General features: G+C 43.4%; 1 protein-coding gene across 2 annotated transcripts in view; it reads right to left on the reverse strand.

The window, feature by feature from the left end:
- The window catches only part of zftraf1 (zinc finger TRAF-type containing 1), a 204,447-nt gene extending 182,663 nt beyond the window's left edge, over positions 1-21,784 (reverse strand). For both annotated transcript variants that reach the window (XM_068015986.1, XM_068015976.1), the window contains exon 1: positions 21,297-21,784. In XM_068015986.1, the coding sequence (XP_067872087.1) occupies positions 21,297-21,653 (357 nt within the window). In that variant the 5' untranslated portion in view covers positions 21,654-21,784. The remainder of the gene's footprint in view (positions 1-21,296) is intronic.
- Between the last annotated feature and the right edge of the window lie 415 nt (positions 21,785-22,199).

The raw sequence follows: 22,199 nt of genomic DNA on the forward strand, positions 1-22,199 counted from the left end.
AATAGTTTGCTGGTCCATTTCAAAAGACATTAAGAGGCATTATATTGTTGGGGACTGGAGTAAGCTAGACCAGATGTTAGGAACACGGGAGCAGGAGTAGGCTATTCAGCCTGTCGAGCCTGCTCTGCCATTCAATTAGATCATGGCTGATCATCTACCTCCACGCCACTTTCCCATGCTATCCCTATCCCTTGATGTCATTAGTATCCAGAAATCTATTGATTTCTGCCTTGAACATGCTCAACCATTGAGCTTCCACTGCCTTCAGGGGTACAGAACACCAAAGATTCACCACCCTCTGAGTAAAGAAATTCCTCCTCATCTCAGTCTTAAATGGCCGACCCCTTATTCTGAGACTATATCCCCTGGTTCTAGTGTTTTGATGGGTTCCCATCCCTGAAGGACATCATTGAACCAGAAGGATTTTTAAGACAATCAGCTCTGATGGTCATTTTTTTCCACCAAGCCATAAATGACCAGATTCATTACATATTCCATTCCATTAATTACTATGCTGGGGTTTGAACACTCAAACTCAATGCATAATCACTAGAATACAACACCCGCTGTTGCTCTTCCTGGTACCTTCCCCAATGGTTAAAATTTTTTTTTTTTTACAAATAGTGACCAAAGTTGAACAAATTTGATCCATGCTTTTTAAAGCACCAATATAACCTCCTGAAGATCTTCACTCAACTGATCTATATCCCAGCATTCTGCTTACTTCTAATTGCTTCACCACTTTGAAAACGATGACGCAGCAATCAGTTACTCTCGAGTAATTTCCCTCAATCCTATTAGAGAGCTTACAGTACTCACCCTTGTGATTAATATATAGTTCCTTACACGCAAATGATGAATTTCAGAGACTGGCTGCCAATTTTATAGTCTACCCAAGTTATTCTGCAAATCATTTACCATCACTCTTACTATTTTGATGCAGTGATTTTAACAAGCCTCTTGAGCATGCCTGATTTTCATCATTCCACCACCACTGGTGGCCGTGCCTTCAATTGCCTAGGCCCCAAGCTCTCCATCTCTCTCTCTCCTCTTTTAAGACACTCCTTAAAACATATCGCTTGGTCACCTGCCTTAATATCTCACATGACTTGGTATCAAATTTTACTTGTTCTCCTGTGCAGCGCCTTGGGACTTTTTACTACATTAAAGGCCCTGTTGTTATTGAGCTTACAAGCAGATTAGAAACACCAACAGTTCAAGTACCGACCCCGTGACCCCATCCAGACCCTCAATTCTAACTTGACTCACGTATGCTGCATAATGTAAGACATTGCATAGACCACAGATAAAGTGCAGTTCTGGCCACCCTATTATATGACGTGTATTAGTGCAGTAGATAGGGTACAGCATAGAATGAAACCAGGAACAATGGTTACAGTAATAAGGACAGGAAGCCATTTGGCCCATCACGTCTGTGTTGGCTCTTTCAAAGAGCTATCCAATTATTCCCACTCCCCCACAGCCCTGAAAACTTTTCCCCAAGTATTTAACCAGTTCCCTTTTGAAAGTTATTAAATTTTCTTCCACCACCCTGCCGTGCAGTGATTTCCAGATAACTCGCTGTGTAAAAACAATTTTTCACCTCCCCTCTGGTTCTTTTGCCAGTTATTTTAAATCTGTCCTCTGGCTGCTGCCCCTCCTGCCACAATTTCTCCTTATCTAGAATCGTGGACAAAGACTGGCCACTTGGCAAGGAATCCCATGGAATTTTATCCCACTAACTAGCAGCTTCAGTGCAGCCTATCCCACTCCTAGAACACATGTAATAGTTAAATCAGACAGTGGCTCTTACTGTGCTGGATGCTGCTCAGCATCACCAGAGATTGCGCACAAAACAGATGTAAGGCAGCTTTTTAAAGATTGTGCAGAAACTACAGAATCACAGAATGGTTACAGCACAGGAGGCAGCCATTCAGCCCGTTGACTCCGTGCCGGCTCTCTGCAAGAGCAATTTAGCTAGTCCCACTTCCCGGCCCCCTGCCTGTAGGCCTGTGAATTCTTTCCCTTCAAGTACTTATATAATTCCCTTCTGAAAGCCACGGCTGACTCTTACTCTACCACTTTCACAGGTAGTGCATTCCAGATCATAACCACTAGTTGCATAAAAGGTTTCTCCTCATGTCACCTTTGGTTCTTTTGCCAATCACCTTAAATTGGCGGCCTCTGGTTCCAGAACCTACTGCCAACGGGACCAGTTTCTCTCCATCTATTCTGTCCAAACCCCTCAGGATTTTAAACAGAAATGGATATTGAAGCATTGGAGAAAGTAGAGAAAAGATTTTAAAGGATGTTACCAGAATAGAGAGGATGCAACTATCAGGTAAAATTGAGCAGGCTGGGGTTCTTTTCTGTGGAAAAGAGAAGACTGAGGATAGACCTATTGGAGGTTTTTAAAATGAAGAAGGGTTTCGATCGGGTGGATGCGAAGAAACTGTTTCTACTTGTGGGTGATTCCAGACCAGAGACATAAAATACAGTCACTAACAGATCAAGAATTTAGGAGGAATTTATTTACACAGTGATAAGAAAGTGGAACTCTCTGGAGTGGTTTAAGGGGAGCAGTGGCATATTTAAGGGGATGCTTAAAGCTTGCAAGAGAAGGGGAAAGGGTGCCAAAGTGGATTGGTAATTTGAGTGGGAGGAGTCTCATGTGCAGCATGAACACAGAGAAGTTGGGATGAATGGTCTGTTTTTGTGCTGTAGATTTCATGTAATTCCACTGAAATACTGTGGGACTATTAGCTCCAAATACAATCCATTATACTCCTTCACTTTAACCTAAAGGAATGATGACACAGTACTTACCATCCAAACATTACGAAAAACACACAAGAGCTGCTTTTATATTAGTGCTGCTGACCAAAGGAGCCCCATTTTTGGAGTACCTCAGCAATGCGTCTCCTCTGGCAGCAGAGAACACCACTCACCGGAACTACTTTCCCTTCAGCTTTTGCTAATGGCAAATGGGATAGTGGCTGAATACAACAGGCTGCTGTTCCAGCCGCAGTCAGGCCGACTCAAAAACCCACTATGTGGTTTCGGAAATACCACTTCTGGATTTATGTCAGCTTTTCCCTCCCATTCCTCCGTGGCTTAAATCACTTGAGAATTGTCAAAGAAAAATCTTTTCTACCAAAGGATAGTAGCATGTTAATGTCACTGGACTAGTAATCCAGAGGCACAGACTAAAGGTCTGGAGACACGAGTTCAAATCCCACCACGGCAGCTAGGGAAATATAAATTCCATTTTTAAAAAATTCATTCACGGGATGTGGGCATCGCTGGCCAGATCAGCATTTATTGCCTATCCCTAATTGCCCTCGAGAAGGTGGTGGTGAGCTGCCTTCTTGAACCGCTGCAGTCCATAATTAAATAAAATCAGAAACAAAATGCTCGCCTCAATAATCATAAAACTACCAGATTGTCATAAAAACCCATCTGGTTCACTAATGTCCTTCAGGGGAGGAAATCTGCCGGCCTTTCCTAGTCTGGCCTCCATGTGACTCCAAACCCGCAGTAATGTGGTTGCCTCTTAACTGCTCTCTGAAATGGCCTAGCAAACCACTCAGTTGTATCAAATCACTACAGAAAAATCATAGCACTGTGGGTGCACCTACCACTTGCAGTCTATTGGCTCACCACCACCTTCTCAAGAGCAATTAGGATGAGCAATAAATGCTGGCCTTGCCAGCGAGGCTCACATCCCAAGAACCAATAAAAAAAACCTGAAATTTACTCGTAATTGTCACTTTTGACTAAGTGCACACTCAATCACTGTGGTGTCACGAGCATTAGTGACACCCGCACAGACGAAAATGTGACATAACGTTTGAAAGTGAGCCAAGTAACCGAAGTAACAATATGCAAATAAAACAAAATAAAAACACCTTTGCGCAGACAAGAATCCACACTCTGTGCTTGCTAGATGCAAATAGCACACAACGTAAATGCATTTAAAAACTAAATATGCTTTTGCTGTAAATATTTACTCCAGTTTCTCACTCAATTACTGAAAAAGGTGGTAAACAAATCAAGTAAACTAACATTTTGATTTGGTGGGGGGGGGGGAAAAAAGAGTTTCAGACTATCAATTTACACTGAGCAGAGGCAACACAACATAATGAGCTGATCTGCACATTCAAATGGAGCGTTCATCACGAGCATCAGTTGCTGAACTATGAAACAGCTGTCCATAACATCTGTCCTTTTACAAAATACAATCCTTGATAATGGAAAAGAGCGCTTACTGGGACAGACGCGAGCACATGAAAATAAGTTATACCTGTGACAATGGTAGATATGCTGTGTGTATCTTAGTCCTGCTTAACCATCAATCTAGCGCTCGCTGACCTACATAGCTCCCGGTCCATCAACGCACCAAATTTAAAATTCACACACCCCCCTTCACATTCCTTCATGGCCTCTTCCCTCCTTATCTCTAACCTCCTCGAACTCGACAACGCTCCAAGAACTCTGCATTTCTCTAATTCTGGCCTCATTCCTATTTCCCTAGCCTTGCCTTTGGCAGCTGTTCCTTCAGTCGTCTGGGTCCAAAGCTCTGGAATTCCTTCCTTAAATCTACCTGCTCCTCCAAATCTCTCTCCTTTAAGATACTCCTTAAAACCCACTTATCATAAAATGATACTGTGCAGGCGGCCATTTGGCCCATTGTGGCTGTGTCGGCTCATTGAAAGAGCTATCCAGTTAGTCCCACTTCTTTGTTCTTATCCCATTGGCCTGCAATTTTTTCCTTTTCAAGTATTTATTCAACTGACTTTCAAAGGTTATTAAATCTGCTTCCACCATTTTTTGGTGCAGTGAATTCCAGATCAAAACATGCTGCATAAAAACAAAACTCATCTCCCCTCTGCCTCTTGTCAATTATTTTAAATCTGTGCCCACCTGTCAGTGGATAGTCTATCAAAACACTCTTAACCTCCTCTGCTCCAAGGACAATAACCCTAGTTTCTCTAATCTCTCCACCTAACTGAATTCCCTCATCCCTGGTACCATTCTAGTAAATCTCTAAAGTGCGGTACCCAGAACTGAACATATTACTACAACTTAGGCCTAACAAATGTAACGAAAGTGCTTCCATTTTTTGTTGAACTTTGAGGACTTGTGTTTTAAAAGCAAAAAGGATTCCATGGATTTTTTTTTTAAAACAAGGGTCACTGAGAAGTTGTTTGAAAACAGCATTTGCTGGAATTCACCTGTCTTCAGATAAGTACCCAGCAGGGTTTATTTTCCATCTGGGGAAGACGTTTACAGCGAAGTGACAGGTCATGATTTATAGGAGTCAACAGGCTTGACTTGTTTTTGGTTTTGCTTTGGACAGAGAGTTGGGGCGTAGACAGTGTTTTGAAAGGAATTAAAAACCAACCTGCCAAAGACAAATCCCTAGCTCAGCCTTTTCCAACTCTTTGAGAAGCTCTTAGCAGCGAGTGTAAGAAATAGAGAAATTGATGCTGCATTCCTCCTGAAAGGCCTGCCAGAAACCCTTGTTGCCGCATTTCTCCGGTAAAGCCTGCCAAACTGATCTTCAACATCACCAGAAAATAACTGTTCTTGAAAAGATACCAGTGACAGTCGTCTACACATACTTGAGACACCAGAATAAAGGGACAACTGACATCTTTCCGCATCTTTTTTTTCCCCTCAAGAATTAGCAAGCATTTGGCCAAAAAGTTTTTTCTGTCTTTTTTTGTAACAGAGCTCAAAAAGAAAATCTCTATTTTTCGTTTAAGGGGGGTGTGTGTGTGTGTATGAGGGGCTAAGGTAAAAAGGGAACTTTCATATTCCAATCTGTGTGTTAATGCTTTGTTTTGTTACTGGTTAAGTCTTGTTTTATAATAAACCAATAATTTTGTTGTTTCTTAAAGAAACCTAGTCGGTATATTTTATTCTGGAAAACAAATAGTCTATGATTGACCATATCTGTAACTGAGTAAATATTTAAGTATATGTTGTAACCTGTAGAGAAGTGGAACTAGAAAAAAAAACAGTGCACTCCTCCCAACTCGGTCATAACATATAATTTGGGGCTCCGTGTGGGATAACTCAATGTCAATGACGAGCAATTGTAAGTGGGGTAACAATAATTGAAAAGAGGAAAAGTAAAAACACAGGTTTCTTGTGCATTTGAATAAAGCTTACTGTACCGGAATGGATTTTTCAGTTGCTACAACCTTTCTGGAGGAGGACTTATCCCCGAGTGATTTGAGAAACTTAACCGAGGTTCAGCTAATATAATTGGCAGCAAAACTAGAGATAGAGTTAAAATCAGGAGCTAAGAAAGCAGACATAATTGAAGAAATAGCACAGCATTTGCAACTGGAAGAAAAAGGCGAACCAGATGATAGTGCAGTTGAATTAGCTAAAATTCAGTTGCAGATGAAGCAGCTTGAACTTGAAAGGGAAAAGCAGGAAAGAGAATTGACAATGAAAAAACTTGAACTAGAATTTCAAAGAAAAAAAGTGAAAGAGAAGGAAGGGAATTCAAATTAAAAGGGATGGAACTAAGACAAAGGGTTTGTCTTGACTCCAGCGCAGGTTCTGGTGAGGAAAGATCTAACTCCAGTTCAGTACCCAGTGGGGAGCTGTTTAAATTTGTGCAAGCCCTCCCGAAGTTTGAGGAAAGGGACATTGAGACATTTCTCATTTCTTTTGAAAAGACAGCGAAGCAGATGAAGTGGCCGAAGGAAAGCTGGACACTGCTTATGCAAAGCAGATTGATGGGCAAAGCTCATGAAATTTTGTGCCATGCTTTCTCAGGAAGCTTCTGCAGATTATGAGATGACTCGCTGCTTATGAGTTGGTCCCTGAAGCGTACAGGCAGAAATTTCGGAACCCCCGGAGACAGCCTGGGCAGACTTGTATAGAATTTGTGAGGGTACAGTAAAAGGTAGTGCAAGCACTAAAGGTAGAGGCCATGTATGAGAAACCTTAAGGAACTAATTCTCCTGGTAGAATTTAAAAATTCACTCCCTCCATTAGTAAGAACCCATGTAGAGAACCAGAAGGTTTCAACAGCCAGACAGGCAGCAGAAATACTGATGATTATGAGCTTGTTCATAAGCCCAAACCCTTTGTCCATCACCCCCACAAACCTGAGAAGGACTGAAGATGGGAGTGTGAAAGGAGGGCAAGTAGCTGGGGACAAGGGGGGACAGGTGGGAACGCCCCAGAATCTCCTCCTCAGGCCAGAAAGGAAGATGCTGAGGGTAGAAGTGAGGTCTGCAAGTCTAACTGTTACCATTGCCACAGATGGGACATCTTCGTGCAGAATGCTGGAAGTTGCGGGGTAAACCCATGGGACTTATTGGGGTGCATAAGGTCAATGTAGAGAAAGGGGCCCTGACCAAGAGTACAACAGATCATGCTGTAGCTCTGACTGCAGCCGTAAGGCCAAGTACAAAAACTGCTGAGTGCGCAGGGGACATGAACATGATACCTGGGAGTTATAGGGAATTCCTGTCAAAAAGAAAGGTAACTCTTCATCCCTCAAGTAAGGCAGGTAACCTATAGTTATACTTAGGGATACAGGAGCTACCCAAACTCTGGGAAAAGTCATAACTTTTTTTCCCACCAGAGAGCGCACTGAATGTTAAGGATTTAATGAATGGTATCGGGGCAGGGGGGGGAATATATCCCTATATCTTTGTATCAGATGTACCTAGAGTGTGACCAACTGTCTGGAACAGTAACTAAGCGTTGTCCATAGTTTGCCTGTAGACGGAGTTGACCTACTCCTGGGGAATGATTTGGCCGGAGCGAAGATAGTAGCTTCTCCAGTAGTCACAGAAAGACCAAGTAAAGTCAAAGAGACAGAACAGTTGCAGGAAAAGGTTCCAGGAACTTTTCCTTCATGTATAGCGATCTGAGCAATGGCTAAACAAGTTATTGTCGGAGGTAAAATTGGCACCCACAATCGAATAGTTGAATATCTGAAACTTTCTTTGGGGATTTGGATAATCCAAAAGAAACATATGGATGAAGATGGAATAGTGTAGGTCAGATGGTTTCACAGGTCAGCGCAACATCGAGGGCCGAAGGGCCTGTACTGCGCAGTTATGTTCTATGTTCTAAACATGCAATAAATCTCTGATCAAGGCTCAACAAGCCGATACAGAGTTAAATAAAATGGCACAATCTTCTCTAACAGAAGCTGAGGTAAAGTGAGCTCCGGAAGGCTACTATGTTAAAAGTGGGATTCTGATGAAGTGGAAACCTCACTGAACTGCAGAAGAAGAATGGACATTTGTTCATCAAATAGTGGTACCGATGGGAAATATTAAGGATAGCCTATGAAATTCCTATAGTGGGACATGTGGGGATCCGGAAGACCCAATCACGTATAAGTTGACATTTTTACTGGCCACGTCTTTCCAAGGACAGGGTGCAGCTTTGTAAAACGCGCCATACGTAGCAGATTGTGGGAAAACTGCAACCAGTCATAAAGTCGACATTCCTCTAATTCCTACACCAGTTTTTGGGGAACCATTTAGTAGGGTGTTGGTAGACTGTGTAGGACCTTTACCGAAAACAAAATCAGGACACCAATATATACTCACTGTGGATATGGCTACTCAGTTCCCAGAAGCCATACCCTCGAGAACAATTTGTGCTAAAGGTAGTGGTAGAGAAGTTAACCCAGTTCTTCACTGGATATGGATTACCAATTGAGATTCAGTCGGATCAAAGTTCCAATTTTATGTCTAAAATTTTTCAAGAAGTTATAGGTAATTTGGGTATAACACAGTTAAGGTCTTCAATACACCACCCACAGGCACAGCGGCATGAGAAAGGTACCATCAGACCCCAAAAACGATGATTATGGCAAACTGTCATGAATATCCCCATGATTGGGATAAAAGGCTAGAATTTATTTTGTTTGCCACTAGTGATTCACCTAATGAGTCTACAGTCCTTTTGAATTAGTTTATGGACATGAGATAAGTCCTCTAAAACTAACTAAAGAAAGGTTTTTAGAACAGAGAGACGAATCTTCTGTGTTAGATTATGTATCTGTGTTCCGAGAACAGCTCACGAGAGCCTGCAAAGTGGCTCAGGAACACCTAAAAGAATCCCAATCAATCAACAAATGGGCAGACAAGCATGCCAAGACCCGAACATTTCAACAAGGGGATGAGATGTTATTACTGCATTTACAGGGTGAACCATGGTTCAGTGGTCCACATAAGTGATCAAAAGAATTGGTAAAGTAAATTATTTGACAGACACCCCAGAGCTAAACTCGAGTTGAGGTGAGAGTGACCGCCCTTGACATCAAGGCAGCATTTGACCGAGTATGGCATCAAGGAGCCCTAGCAAAACTGAGGTCAATGGGAATCAGGGGGAAAACCCTCCGCTGGTTGGAGTCGTACTTAGCACAAAAGGAAGATGGTGCTGGTTGTTGGAGGTCAATCATCTGAGCTCCAGGACATCACTGCAGGAGTTCCTCAGGGTAGTGTCCTAGGCCCAACCATCTTTTGCTGCTTCATCAATGACCTTCCTTCAATCATAAGGACAGAAGGGGGGATGTTCGCTGATGACTGCACAATGTTCAGCACCATTCGTGACTCCTCAGATACTGAAGCAGTCAGGGTAAAAATGCAGCAAGACCAGGACAATATCCAGGCTTGGGCTGATAAGTGGCAAGTAACATTCGCGCCACACATGTGCCAGGCAATGACCATCTCCAACAAGAGAGAATATAACCATCTCCCCATGACATTCAACGGCATCACCATCGCTGAATCCCCCACTATCAACATCCTGGGGGCTACCATTGACAAGATACTGAACTGGAGTAGCCATATAAATACCGTGGCTACAAGAGTAGGTCAAAGGCTAGGAATCCTGAGGCGAGTAACTCACCTCCTGACTCCCCAAAGCCTGTCCACCATCTACAAGGCACAAGTCAGGAGTGTGATGGAATACTCTCCACTTGGCTGGATGGGTGCAGCTCCAACACTCATGAAGCTCTACACCATCCAGGACAAAGCAGCCCACTTGATTGGCACCCCATCTACTAACATTCACTCCCTCCACCACCGACGCACAGTGGCAGCAGTGTACCATCTACAAGATGCACTGCAGCAATGCACCAAGGCTCCTTAGACAGCACCTTCCAAACCCGCGACCTCTACCAACTAGAAGGACAAGGGCAGCAAATACATGGGAACACCACCACCTGCAAGTTCCCCTCTAAGTCACACACCATCCTGACTTGGAACTATATCACCGTTCCTTCACTGTCGCTGGGTCAAAATCCTGGAACTCCCTTCCTAACAGCACTGTGGGTGTACCTACCTCACATGGACTGCAGCGGTTCAGTAAGGCAACTCACCACCACCTTCTCAAGGGCAATTAGGGATGGGCAATAAATGCTGGCCTGGCCAGTGATGCCCACATCCCATGAAAGAATTTTTTAAAAAGATTGTCAGAAAAAGCAACAGCTGTGTTATATCAATATGTTAAAACAATACCACCGCCGGGAGGAGAGGCAAGCAAAGGTATGTCAAGTAGTAGAGACAGTAAAGGATGAAAGGGATAGTGAGGATGAGGCAGGAGACCTCGACAAAGAATAAAGAACAGTACAGTAACAGGCCGTTCGGCCATCCAAGCCTGCGCCTATCTTGATGCCTGCCTAAACTAAAACCTTCTGCACTTCCGGGGACAGAATCCCTCTATTCCCATCCTATTCATGTATGTCAAGATGCCTCTTAAACGTCGCTATCGTACCTGCTTCCACCACCTCCCCCGGCAGCAAGTTCCAGGCACTCACCACCCTCTGTGTAAAGAACTTGCCTCGCACATCCCCTCTAAACTTTGCCCCTCTCACCTTAAACCCATGTCCCCTAGTAACTGACTCTTCCACCCTGGGAAAAAGCTTCTGACTATCCACTCTGTCCATGCCACTCAACTTTGTAAACCTCGATCATGTCGCCCCTCCACCTCCGTCCTTCCAGTGAAAACAATCCGAGTTTATCCAACCTCTCAATATAGCTAATGCCCTCCAGACCAGGCAACATCCCGGTAAACCTCTTCTGTACCCTCCCCAAGGCCTCCACGTCCTCTTCTGGTAGTGTGGCGACCAGAATTGCACGCAATATTCTAAGTGTGGCCTAACTAAAGTTCTGTACAGCTGCAGCATGACTTGCCAATTTTTATACTCTATGCCCCGACCGATGAAGGCAAGCATGCCATATGCCTTCTTGACTACCTTATCCACCTGCGTTGCCACTTTCAGTGACCTGTGGACCTGTACGCCCAGATCTCTCTGCCTGTCAATACTCCTAAGGGTTCTGCCATTTACTGTATACTTCCCACCTGCATTGAAGCTTCCAAAATGCATTACCCCACATTTGTCCGGATTAAACTCCATCTGCCATTTCTCCGCCCAAGTCTCCAACCGATCTATATCCTGCTGTATCTTCTGACAATCCTCATCACTATCCGCAACTCCACCAACCTTTGTGTCGTCCTCAAACTTACTAATCAGACCAGCCACATTTTCCTCCAAATCATTTATATATACTACAAACAGCAAAGGTCCCAGCACTGATCCCTGCGGAACACCACCAGTCACAGCCCTCCATTCAGAAAAGCACCTTTCCACTGTTACCCTCTGTCTTCTATGACCGAGCCAGTTCTGAATCCATCTTGCCAGATCACCTCTGAGCCCATGTGACTTCACCTTTTGCACCAGTCTGCCATGAGGGACCTTGTCAAAGGCTTTACTGAAGTCCATATAGATAACATCCACTGCCCTTCCTTCATCAATCATCTACGTCACTTCCTCAAAATACTCAATCAAATTAGTGAGACACGACCTCCCCTTCACAAAACCATGCTGTCTCTCGCTAATAAGTTCGTTTGTTTCCAAATGGGAGTAAATCCTGTCCCGAAGAATCCTCTCTAATAATTTCCCTACCACTGACGTAAAGCTCACCGGCCTATAATTTCCTGGATTATCCTTGCTACCCTTCTTAAACAAAGGAACAACATTGGCTATTCTCCAGCCCTCTGGGGCCTCACCTGTAGCCAATGAGGATGCAAAGATTTCTGTCAAGGCCCCAGCAATTTCTTCCCTTGCCTCCCTCAGTATTCTAGGGTAGATCCCATCAGGCCCTGGGGACTTATCTACCTTAATGCTTTGCAAGACACCCAACACCTCCTCCTTTTTGATAATGAGATGACTGGGACTATATACACTCCCTTCCCTAGGCTCATCATCCACCAAGTCCTTCTCTTTGGTGAATACTGATGCAAAGTACTCATTTAGTACCTCACCCATTTCCTCTGGCTCCACACATAGATTCCGTTCTCTGTCCTTCAGTGGGCCAACCCTTTCCCTAGTTACCCTCTTGCTCTTTCTATACGTATAAAAAGCCTTGGGATTTTCCTTAATCCTGTTTGCCAATGACTTTCCATGACCCCTTTTAGTCCTCCTGACTCCTTGCTTAAGTTCCTTCCTACTGTCTTGATATTCCACAAGGGATTAGTCTGTTCCTAGCCTTCCCACCCTTACGAATGCTTCCTTTTTCTTTTTGTCTAGGCTCACAATATCCCGCATTATCCAAGGTTCCCGAAACTTGCCAAACTTATCCTTCTTCCTCACAGGAAAATGCCGGTCCTGGATTCTAATCAACTGACGTTTGAAAGTCTCCCACATGTCAGATGTTGATTTACCCTCAAACAGCCGCCCCCAATCTAAATTCTTCAGTTCCTGCCTAATATTGGTATAATTAGCCTCCCCCTAATTTAGCACCTTCACCCGAGGACTACTCTTATCCTTATCCACAAGTACCTTAAAACTTATGGAATTATGGTCACTGTTCCCGAAATGCTCCCCTACCGAAACTTCGACCACCTGGCCGGGCTCATTCCCCAATACCAGGTCCAGTATGGCCCCATCCCTCGTTGGACTATCTACATATTGTTTCAAGAAGCCCTCCTGGATGCTCCTTACAAATTCTGCCCCATCCAAGCCCCTAGCACTAAGTGAGTCCCAGTCAATATAGGGGAAGTTAAAATCACCCACCACTACAATCCTGTTACCTTTACATCTTTCCAAAATCTGTCTAGATATCTGCTCCTCTACCTCCCGCTGGCTGTTGGGAGGCCTGTAGAAAACCCCCAACATCGTGACTGCACCCTTCCTATTCCTGAGCTCCACCCATATTGCCTCGCTGCATGACCCCTCCGAGGTGTCCTCCCGCACTGCAGCTGTGATATTCCCCTTAACCAGTAATGCAACTCCCCCCACCCCTTTTACATCCCCCTCTGTAGCTTCTAAATCCTCGAACATTTAGCTGCCAATCCTGTCCTTCCCTCAACCAAGTCTCTGTAATAGCAACAACATCATAGTTCCAAGTACTAATCCAAGCTCTAAGTTCATCTGCCTTACCTGTTATACTTCTCGCATTGAAACAAATGCACTTCAGACCACCAGTCCCGCTGTGCTCCACAACATCTCCCTGCCCGCTCTTCCTTTTAGTCTTACTGGCCTTATTTACCAGTTCCCCCTCATTTATTTCACTTGCTGTCCTACTGCTCTGGTTCCCACCCCCCTGCCACACTAGTTTAAACCCTCCCAAGTGACGTTAGCAAACCTTGCAGCCAGGATATTTGTGCCCCTCCAGTTTAGATGCAACTCGTCCTTCTTGTACAGGTCCCATCTGTCCCTGAAGAGATCCCAATGGTCCAGATATCGGAAACCTCCCTTCTACACCAGCTGTTCAGCCACGTGTTTAGCTGCACTATCTTCCTATTTCTAGCCTCACTGGCACATGGCACAGGGAGTAATCCTGAGATTACAACCCTAGAGGTCCTGTCTTTTAACTTTCTACCTAACTCCCTAAACTCCCCCTGCAGGACCTCGTCACTCTTCCTGCCTATGTCATTGGTACTGATGTGTATCACAACCTCTGGCTGTTCACCCTCCCCTTCAGAATGCCCCCTGTCCGTTCAGAGACATCCTTGACCCTGGCACCAGGGAGGCAACATACCATCCTGGAGTCTCTTTCATGTCCACAGAAGCGCCTATCTGTGCCCCTGACTATAGAGTCCCCTATAACTATTGCTCTTCTGCGCTTCGTCCCTCCCTGAACAACAATTGTCAAATTGAACCTCCTACTATCCAGTTACTGAATTGTTAGAGAGATTGGACACTATGCTTTCATATTGACATGCAGAATGACGAGAAGACCTAACAAGGCTACTCACAGCATTTAAAGGAGTCTGTAGGAACAAGCCAGGATGTACAACCTTAGTCACACATGATGTGGATGTGGGGTAATCCTTTCCTACAAAACAGCATCCTTATCGCTTAAGTCTGGAGAAACAGGCCCAGGTAAAAGTAGAAATATAATACATGGTGGAAAACCACCTAATTGAAATGCAGCTGCAGTTCCCCAGTGGTGTTAATGCCTAAACTTGACTGTTCAACTAGATTCTGCATAAACTACAGAAAAGTTAATGCAGTAACAAAGGCAGACTCCGACCTAATTCCTCGCTTGGAAGACTATATTGACAGTGTGGGAAGTTCCACATTTCTTACAAAAATAGATTTGCAAAAGGGATATAAAAACAAGAAATGCTGGAAATACTCAGCAGGTCTGGCAGCATCTGTGGAAAGAGTAGCAGAGTTAACTTTTCAGGTCAGTGACCCTGCATCAGAACTGGAAAAGGGATACTGGTAGGTTCCTTTAACACCCCGAGCTAAAGAAATATCGACCTTTATCATACCAAACGGTCTTTTCCAATGCCGAGTAATGCCATTCGGGCTAAAAAAAAATGCCTCAGCCACTTTTCAAGGACAAATGAACCAAGTGGTAGCCAGTGTTCCTAACTGCGTGGTTTACTTTGACCATGTTTATAGTGACACTTGGAAGGCCCACTTGGAACAACTGGAAGCTCGGTTTAGAAAATTACAATCGGCTAATTTAGTGATAAACCTTGCCAAAAGTGAATTTGCAAAAGCAAGAGTAATCTACCTCTGGCATATAGTAGCGAAAGGACAAGTGTTGCCCAGAACAGCAAAAGTACAAGCATTGGTGGAGTTCCCTACCCCCAAGACTAAACGAGAAATCATGAGGTTTTTGGGGATGTGTGGTTTCTACTGCAAGCTTGTACCAAATTTTAGTACTACAGCTACTCCACTGACAGATTTTCTACAAAAAAGAAAACCAAGGTAGTGCGGTCAGAGGGGTGCCAAGCATCTTTTGAGAGGCGGAAAGTCATTTTGATTCATGAACCAGTGTTGACTGCTCCAAATTTCACTAAGCCCTTCAAAGGTAGCAATTGATGCTAGTGACCTGGGGGTTGGCCTGTTACAAGACGATGAATCGGACATAGAAAGGCCAGTGGGATACTTTTCCAAGAAGCTAAATCGACACCAGAAAAGATATTCAACAGTGGAACAAGAAACCCTCGGCTTATTACTAGCTCTTAAGCATTTTGAGGTCTATGTCTGCCATGACTAGAGAGACACTGATATATACTGATCATAACCCCCTAGCCTTTGTGGAAAAATGCAAAAACCAGAATGCCAGACTATTCCGATGGAGTTTACAATTGCAATCTTATCATAAAGATTATCCACACTGCGGGAAAAAAATAATGAGACTGTGGATGCTTTGTCTAGGATTTAACTTTGCTTTGAGATATCTGAGTGCAAAGATGAAAGAAAGCAGAACTATATTAGCTACGTTTAAGAGCGAATGAGAATGAATGCATAAATGTGCTTAAATATTTTTCATCTTCTGTTTTTCTTCCCACTCCTTGTAATGAAATGCATTTAAAAATGGCATTTCATTCCTCCAAGGATGGAGGCGTTACAAAAGCATTTCCATTTTTTGTTAAATTTTGAGAACTTGTGTTTTAAAAGTGAAAAGTATTCCATTGATTTTTTTTTAAATAAGGGTGACAGAGGTTGTTTGAAAACATTTACCGGAAGTCACCAATCTTCAGATATGTACCCAGCAGGGCTTTTTGACCTGGGGAAGATATTAACAGAGAAGTGACAGGTCAAGATTTATAAGGGTCAGGAGGCTTGATTCTCGAGATATAGTTTTTGGTTTCGCTTTGGACAGTGAGTTGAGGTGTGGACAATGTTTTGAAAGGAGTTAAAAAAATCAACCTGCCAAGGACAAAACCCCAGCTCAGCTTTTTCCACCTTTTTGAAAAGCCTGCCAGCTTCAAGAATTACCAAGTATTTGGCCAAAATATTTTTTTTGTCTTTTTTTTGTAAGAGCTCTTAAATTTCTATTTTTTGGTTAACTGGTGAGCGCGCGCGAGAGAGGCTAAGGTAAAAAAAATAAACTTTCATATTTCAGTCTGTGTTAATACTTTGCTTCATTACTGGTTAAGTCTTGTTTTATAATAAACTGAATTTTCTTTATTAAAGAAACCTGGTTGATGTATTTTATTCTGTGATTTAAAAATAGAGTCTATGATTGACTGTACTGGTAACTGGGTAAACATTTAAATATATTTTGTGACCTGTGAAGTCGAACTAGAAAAAACAGTGCACTCCTCTCACCTCGATCATAACACCAACGACTGTTTAGCATTACTTCCTTGCTTTTGTACTCTATGCCTCTATTAACAAAGTAAAGGATTCCATTGGTACTCTTTTTAAAAAAAAATTACCTCCTCCCCTTATCCTGCCACATACACCCCCAGGTGCCTCAGTCCCTGCACTCCCCTTGCAAAATTGTATCATTTCATTTACATTGCCTCTCATTTTTCCTACAAAAATATATCACTTCACCCTTCTCTGCATTAAATTGCAACCGCCATGTGTCTGCCCATTTCACCAGCTGTCTATATCCTCCCGCAGTTTGCCAATTAGCTCCTCACCCTTTACTATATTTCCAAGTTTCGTATCATCTACAAAGTTTGAAAGTATGCACTGTATATTGAAGTCCAGGTTAATATACAATAAAAAAAGCATTGGTCCGAATACCGACCCCTGGGGGAGACCACTGTACACTTCCCCCACTCCCAGTCTGAAAAACCACTACTCTCTGCTTTCTGTCCCTTAGCCAATGTTGTATCCACGCTGCTACTGTCCCTTCAATCCCACCGGCTTCAATTTTGTTAACATGTCGCACTTTATCAAACACCTTTTGAAAGTCCATATACACATTAACCGCACTACTCTCATCAACCCTCCCTGTTACTTCAAACAACTCAAGTTAGTTGGACATGATTTGCCCATAACTAATTTGCTTTAACACTCATTTATTAACCCATGTTTTTCCAACGTTTGATTTGGATTATGGAATCTAGAAGGTTCCCCACCACTGACATTGAGCTAACTAGGCTGTAGTTACCAGTTTGAACAGGTCAGCAAGATCTGCAAACCTCCACTCCTCTGGCACCACTCTCATATCCGAGGAGGACTTAAAGATTGCAGCCAGAGGCTCCGCTACCTCCACCTTTACTTCCCTCAGCAACCTACTGACTTCTTTGGCCAAGTTTTTAAGCCACCCCTACCAATGTCGCCTGTTTGTAATCTGACAAAAATTGGCATGAGCCCAATCATGTGAAGTGCCTTGGGACATTTTCCTACATTAAGGGCACAATATAAATGCATGTTATTTTTGTTGGACTTGGTAAAACAAGTCAGTATGCTGATGAATCATAACAGTTTATGCAAACATCATTATTTTGCTCCTAGTGTTCCAAGTGCTCACAGCTAGCTACAAAGATTTATCCTTAGCACGTCAGCATCCACATTTCAGTTAGAAAACCAAGTGCACTTAATAGTGCCCTTTTAACATAAGGATCAGAAAGTGCTTCTCAAGAGGTGAAATGGGGCATCGAGCAGTCGTGGAGGGGTTGGTTGAGATGACTGAAAGCAGAGTCATAAAATCTGATTGAAAGGGGTTTTAAAAGCAGGGAGGCAAATGGAGAGGCAGAGCATTTCAGGGAGTCCCAAACAGTGGGGCTAAGGTGGCTGAAGGCTTTGCAATCAATGCTGGGGTAGACGCAGGGCAGGATTCAGGAGTCACAGAACTTAAGGCAGATAGGTGAGACTGGAGTGGGGAGGTTGCAGAAGTAACAAAGCCATGGAAGATCTGTAAACAAGGACGACGACTTTGATCAGAGTGCCAATGGAAGTTGGTGAGAATGTTTATCCAATCACCTGTGCTCACTGACCTACAATAGCTCCCAGATCGGTCATGCCTAGGTTTAAAATACACATCCTTGTTTTCAAGGCCCTCTATGGCCTCACTCCTATCTGTATCCTCCTCCAGCCCTACATAACTCACATATCTGCATTCCTCCAACTCTAGCCTCTTGTGCATCCCTGATTTTCAACGCTCCAACATTAGCAACTGTGCCTTCAGCTGCCTGGGTCCTAAGATCTGGAATTCCCTCCCTAAAGCCCTCTCTCCTCAAAACCTACTTCTCATCTGTCCTAATATCTCCTTATTGACTCAGTGTCAAACTTCGTTTGATAATGTCCCTATGAATCACCTGGAATGTTTTACTACATTAAAGGCAATATATAAACCCCTGATTGTTGTAATGATTCTTTTATGCACACATTTTCATTCCATCATGAAGTTGAACAAAGTACAATTCAGACCAAAGCACATTGGGTTAACATTTTAAAGTAAAAGAAATTACTGACAGTTTTCAGCAGATGTCAGAGACTGTCCAGAAAAGTAAAAAATGACAGAGGCAAGAATGCTAATGATCACCAGCTGTATTTAGGATTGTATAAATCTTAACTTGCCACAGAGCTGACTCAGAAGTCTTTTCTGAAATATTTTAAATTGTACTACCCTATTAGGGTGACTGTACAAAATGGTTGGTTAGACAAACTCAAATCATCCTCTAAAGTGCGGACACTGACGTTATAACAATGCAGTGCTTTGTTTTGCTATTTTTAAGCACAAGGTCTTGATTTACTTTCACAACTTATTGGTATTCGCACCTGCATGTTCAACGTCAAACTCTATCCGACATTAGGAATGAAATTACACCACTAATTTCATTTTGCAATAATCCAATGAACAAACTAACTGAGACCGATTAAAATCCAGAGAAGACAAGATGGAAGATAAATGATGGGGGATGGGAACAGGGTAGAAAGCACAGCATCCATGGAAGGTCCTGTTCCAGTGTTTACCAACGGCACGGTCTAAATATAAACAAACGTCTGATCTCCAGTTTTAATGCAGGACTATTCTTACTCCCGTGCAGCAATTAAAATTTACATAAATGAACAGATACAAGCCTCAATCAAATCTCTAGAAAGCAACCAGCTCTCCAGTTTTACAACAAATGAAATCACATACATTATTTTACCTCAGTTTCAGAAATGCTTCACACAATCACAGGATGGCATTCGGACTGCACTATGGAGTACTGTTTTGTTTCTAATACAGTAATCTTCATTTTCTCCTCCCAGCCCCCAACACCTCCTTCTCCCAGTGTATCCAGACAGGCAGTACAGCCCTACCTCCAATTCCATTACTAGTTTAACACTTTAAATACTAGAATTGCCAGTGCGTGCACACCCATTCACACACAGGCACAGCAAATCAAAAGACTGGAGAGTTTTTGCTGAAAACCTCTTTCAAAATGGTGGAAGAGCAATTTAAAGATCTACAAGCATTTTTTTTTTAAACTGAAGCTTTTTTTAGAAACTTAAGATAACTGCAATCTCGATGGTACGGGCCTTGCTGCAACATGGCCGATGTGGAGAAGGGTTAATAATACGGCATGTAATGAAGTGTTCAGAACATCTGATGCAGTGCTGCTTCGGAATGCTGCAGTTAGGATTGAAAGTCAGGGGTACCGATGAAGCAACAATCGCAAACAAGCAATAGCTTCCTTGATTCACATTTCCTCCCCACTTCTTTTGCAGATGAGATAAATTTTTCCCACTCTCCGAACTGGCCTTGCAATTTACTGGAACATGAATTTAAAAGTCTAATGCTTTGTGTCTGTGACATTGCTCTCAGCCAAGGATAGATGCCCCAATACCAAGCCCCTGAATCAATATCCAATTAAAGGAACTGTGCACATCCACATAAGTAGAGAAACGGCAGCTCGGTTTAAAGTGGGATTACATAAACCTGACATTTATTACAATGACTGTATTGTAAACCCAACATGTTTAATTAATACAACAGCTCTCCAAACACATTTACAGAGACATTTACAGCCTTTTGCAAATCCAGCCGGATATAAACTATTTTTATAATGTACATCTAGAATGAAGAAACAAAGATTGTGAACTTACAAGAGTATAGGATAAAAGGGGTTACAGGTGAGGTTGCAAACCTTGAGATATTAGTCTCAGACTGAGCTATCCTTGAACTTTCTCCCCCCCCAACAAAAGAATATAGAGAATATAGGGTTACATCAGATTACACCTTTTACTTTGGTTTCGAGAGGCTCAGAGAATTGACCACTACCTTTCTTAGAGTCAAAGTATCATGACTGGCAATAAAGCTACATAAAACAGTATTACGAAGCCAGGCCTGCCTCCTCTTAAATGTCAGGCAACAGACTGCATTTTGCTGCAATTGCGAGAAAAATCAAACGACCCCACTACACCGTGCGTCGAGAAAAGGATCAGCACCGAAGAGTCTTTTTTTGATGTTTCCCGTATTCTGGCATGAACACGCACATGTTGGATATGTCCATTCCGCATCTTTGGTAGACGACAGTTGTAAGGAGTGAATCCCATTGTCAAGTTGCCGGCTTTAGTTGAAATATTAATATTCCAACTCCCACCGCGCCCCCACCCCAAACCATCCCTCATCTCTTTAGACAATACAAAATAACCAGGAATTCAAATAACGGACCAACACTACACCTATGTAAATTGAAAATAAAACAGGAAGACAATTGTGTAGTTATGTGACCACATTTTACATGTGATTACTTCAATCACATTTATAAAACAATCACAAATACACACAATTAAAACAGGCTCACATATACACTATATTAACAAATGATCTTTTACAGTGCTCTGTGAAGTGTTGCAATCCCATGATGACAATATTTTATGTCTAATATGCATTAAATATTATATATTTTAAAGAGATATAAAACACATTGGGTACCTGATCAGTCCAGTCAAATGGTACAGCCTGTCCTTCTACACTGATGATAACGGAATTATAATGGTGCATGGAGAATTTAATTGTTATTTTAAGAGATATTTGTGTTTAGTATTGATTGATTGCGGGTACAGGCTGTTACCGCACTGGCCCGGCCCGGCTTGGCTTGTGTACCTGGTAGACTGAAGCTTTGGGCAGGTCCAGGCAGACGGTGCAGCACAGCACCGAGTACAGCCTCTCCTCCAGTTTGTGCTCAATCCCGGCCTTGGCCCCTGTCGTCGCGCCGCCGGCCGCCGCCGAGCCCGAGCCGGAGCCCGAGCCGGCCGCCGACTCGGCCTCCAGCCGGGCCCGCTTCTTGGAGCTCGGCCCTTCCTCCAGCTCCGAGTGGTTCAGCTCCTGGGCCGCCGGGTGTATGGGGTCGGAGGGGCCCGAGGCCGCCGCCGCCATCATCATCGCCGCCGCCGCTGCTCCTCCTCCCGCCGCCGCCGAGGAAGCCGCGGGCACCGGCTCTCGCTCCTCCACCGCCGACATTTTATTTTTTTTAAATGATTATTGGTGTATTTTTCTCTCACTAATTTGTTTAAAAAAGTAATTGTTTTAATTTAAAATAGGTTTAAAATGTATCTTCTGTGGTAAATGACCCCCCCCCCCCTGTCTCCCTCCCCGCTACAACGAGCCACCGACCGGAGAGAAAACCGAAGCCTCACGCCGCCATCTTTGTTTTTCTTCTTCTTTTCATCTCCTCCTTCTGTGACGCAAAGCCCTCCGCGTCCCTCCAATCGGACGCCGCCTTACTCGTGGTCACCAATCGCAGCCGGCTTTACTAGCCGGAGGGGCGGAGGATAAGAACACACAGTCACCAACGCTGTGCCCTGATTGGGTGCTTCCATCCGGCGGCCTTGATTGGTGGACTGGGGGAGGGTTACCGTGCGATGACGTCATTGAAAGTGCTTTCATTCATTAATGTGAGAGTGCTTCTTACTCCAGAACATTGGTGAGGCCAAACTGTGTGCTGTTTTTATTTCCTTACCCAAGACAAAACGTTTTAAAGTCACTGTATAGAAGTCCTCGAGATGG

This window comes from Heterodontus francisci, chromosome 2 (genome assembly GCF_036365525.1).
Source record: "Heterodontus francisci isolate sHetFra1 chromosome 2, sHetFra1.hap1, whole genome shotgun sequence".
NCBI classification, from domain to species: domain Eukaryota; kingdom Metazoa; phylum Chordata; class Chondrichthyes; order Heterodontiformes; family Heterodontidae; genus Heterodontus; species Heterodontus francisci.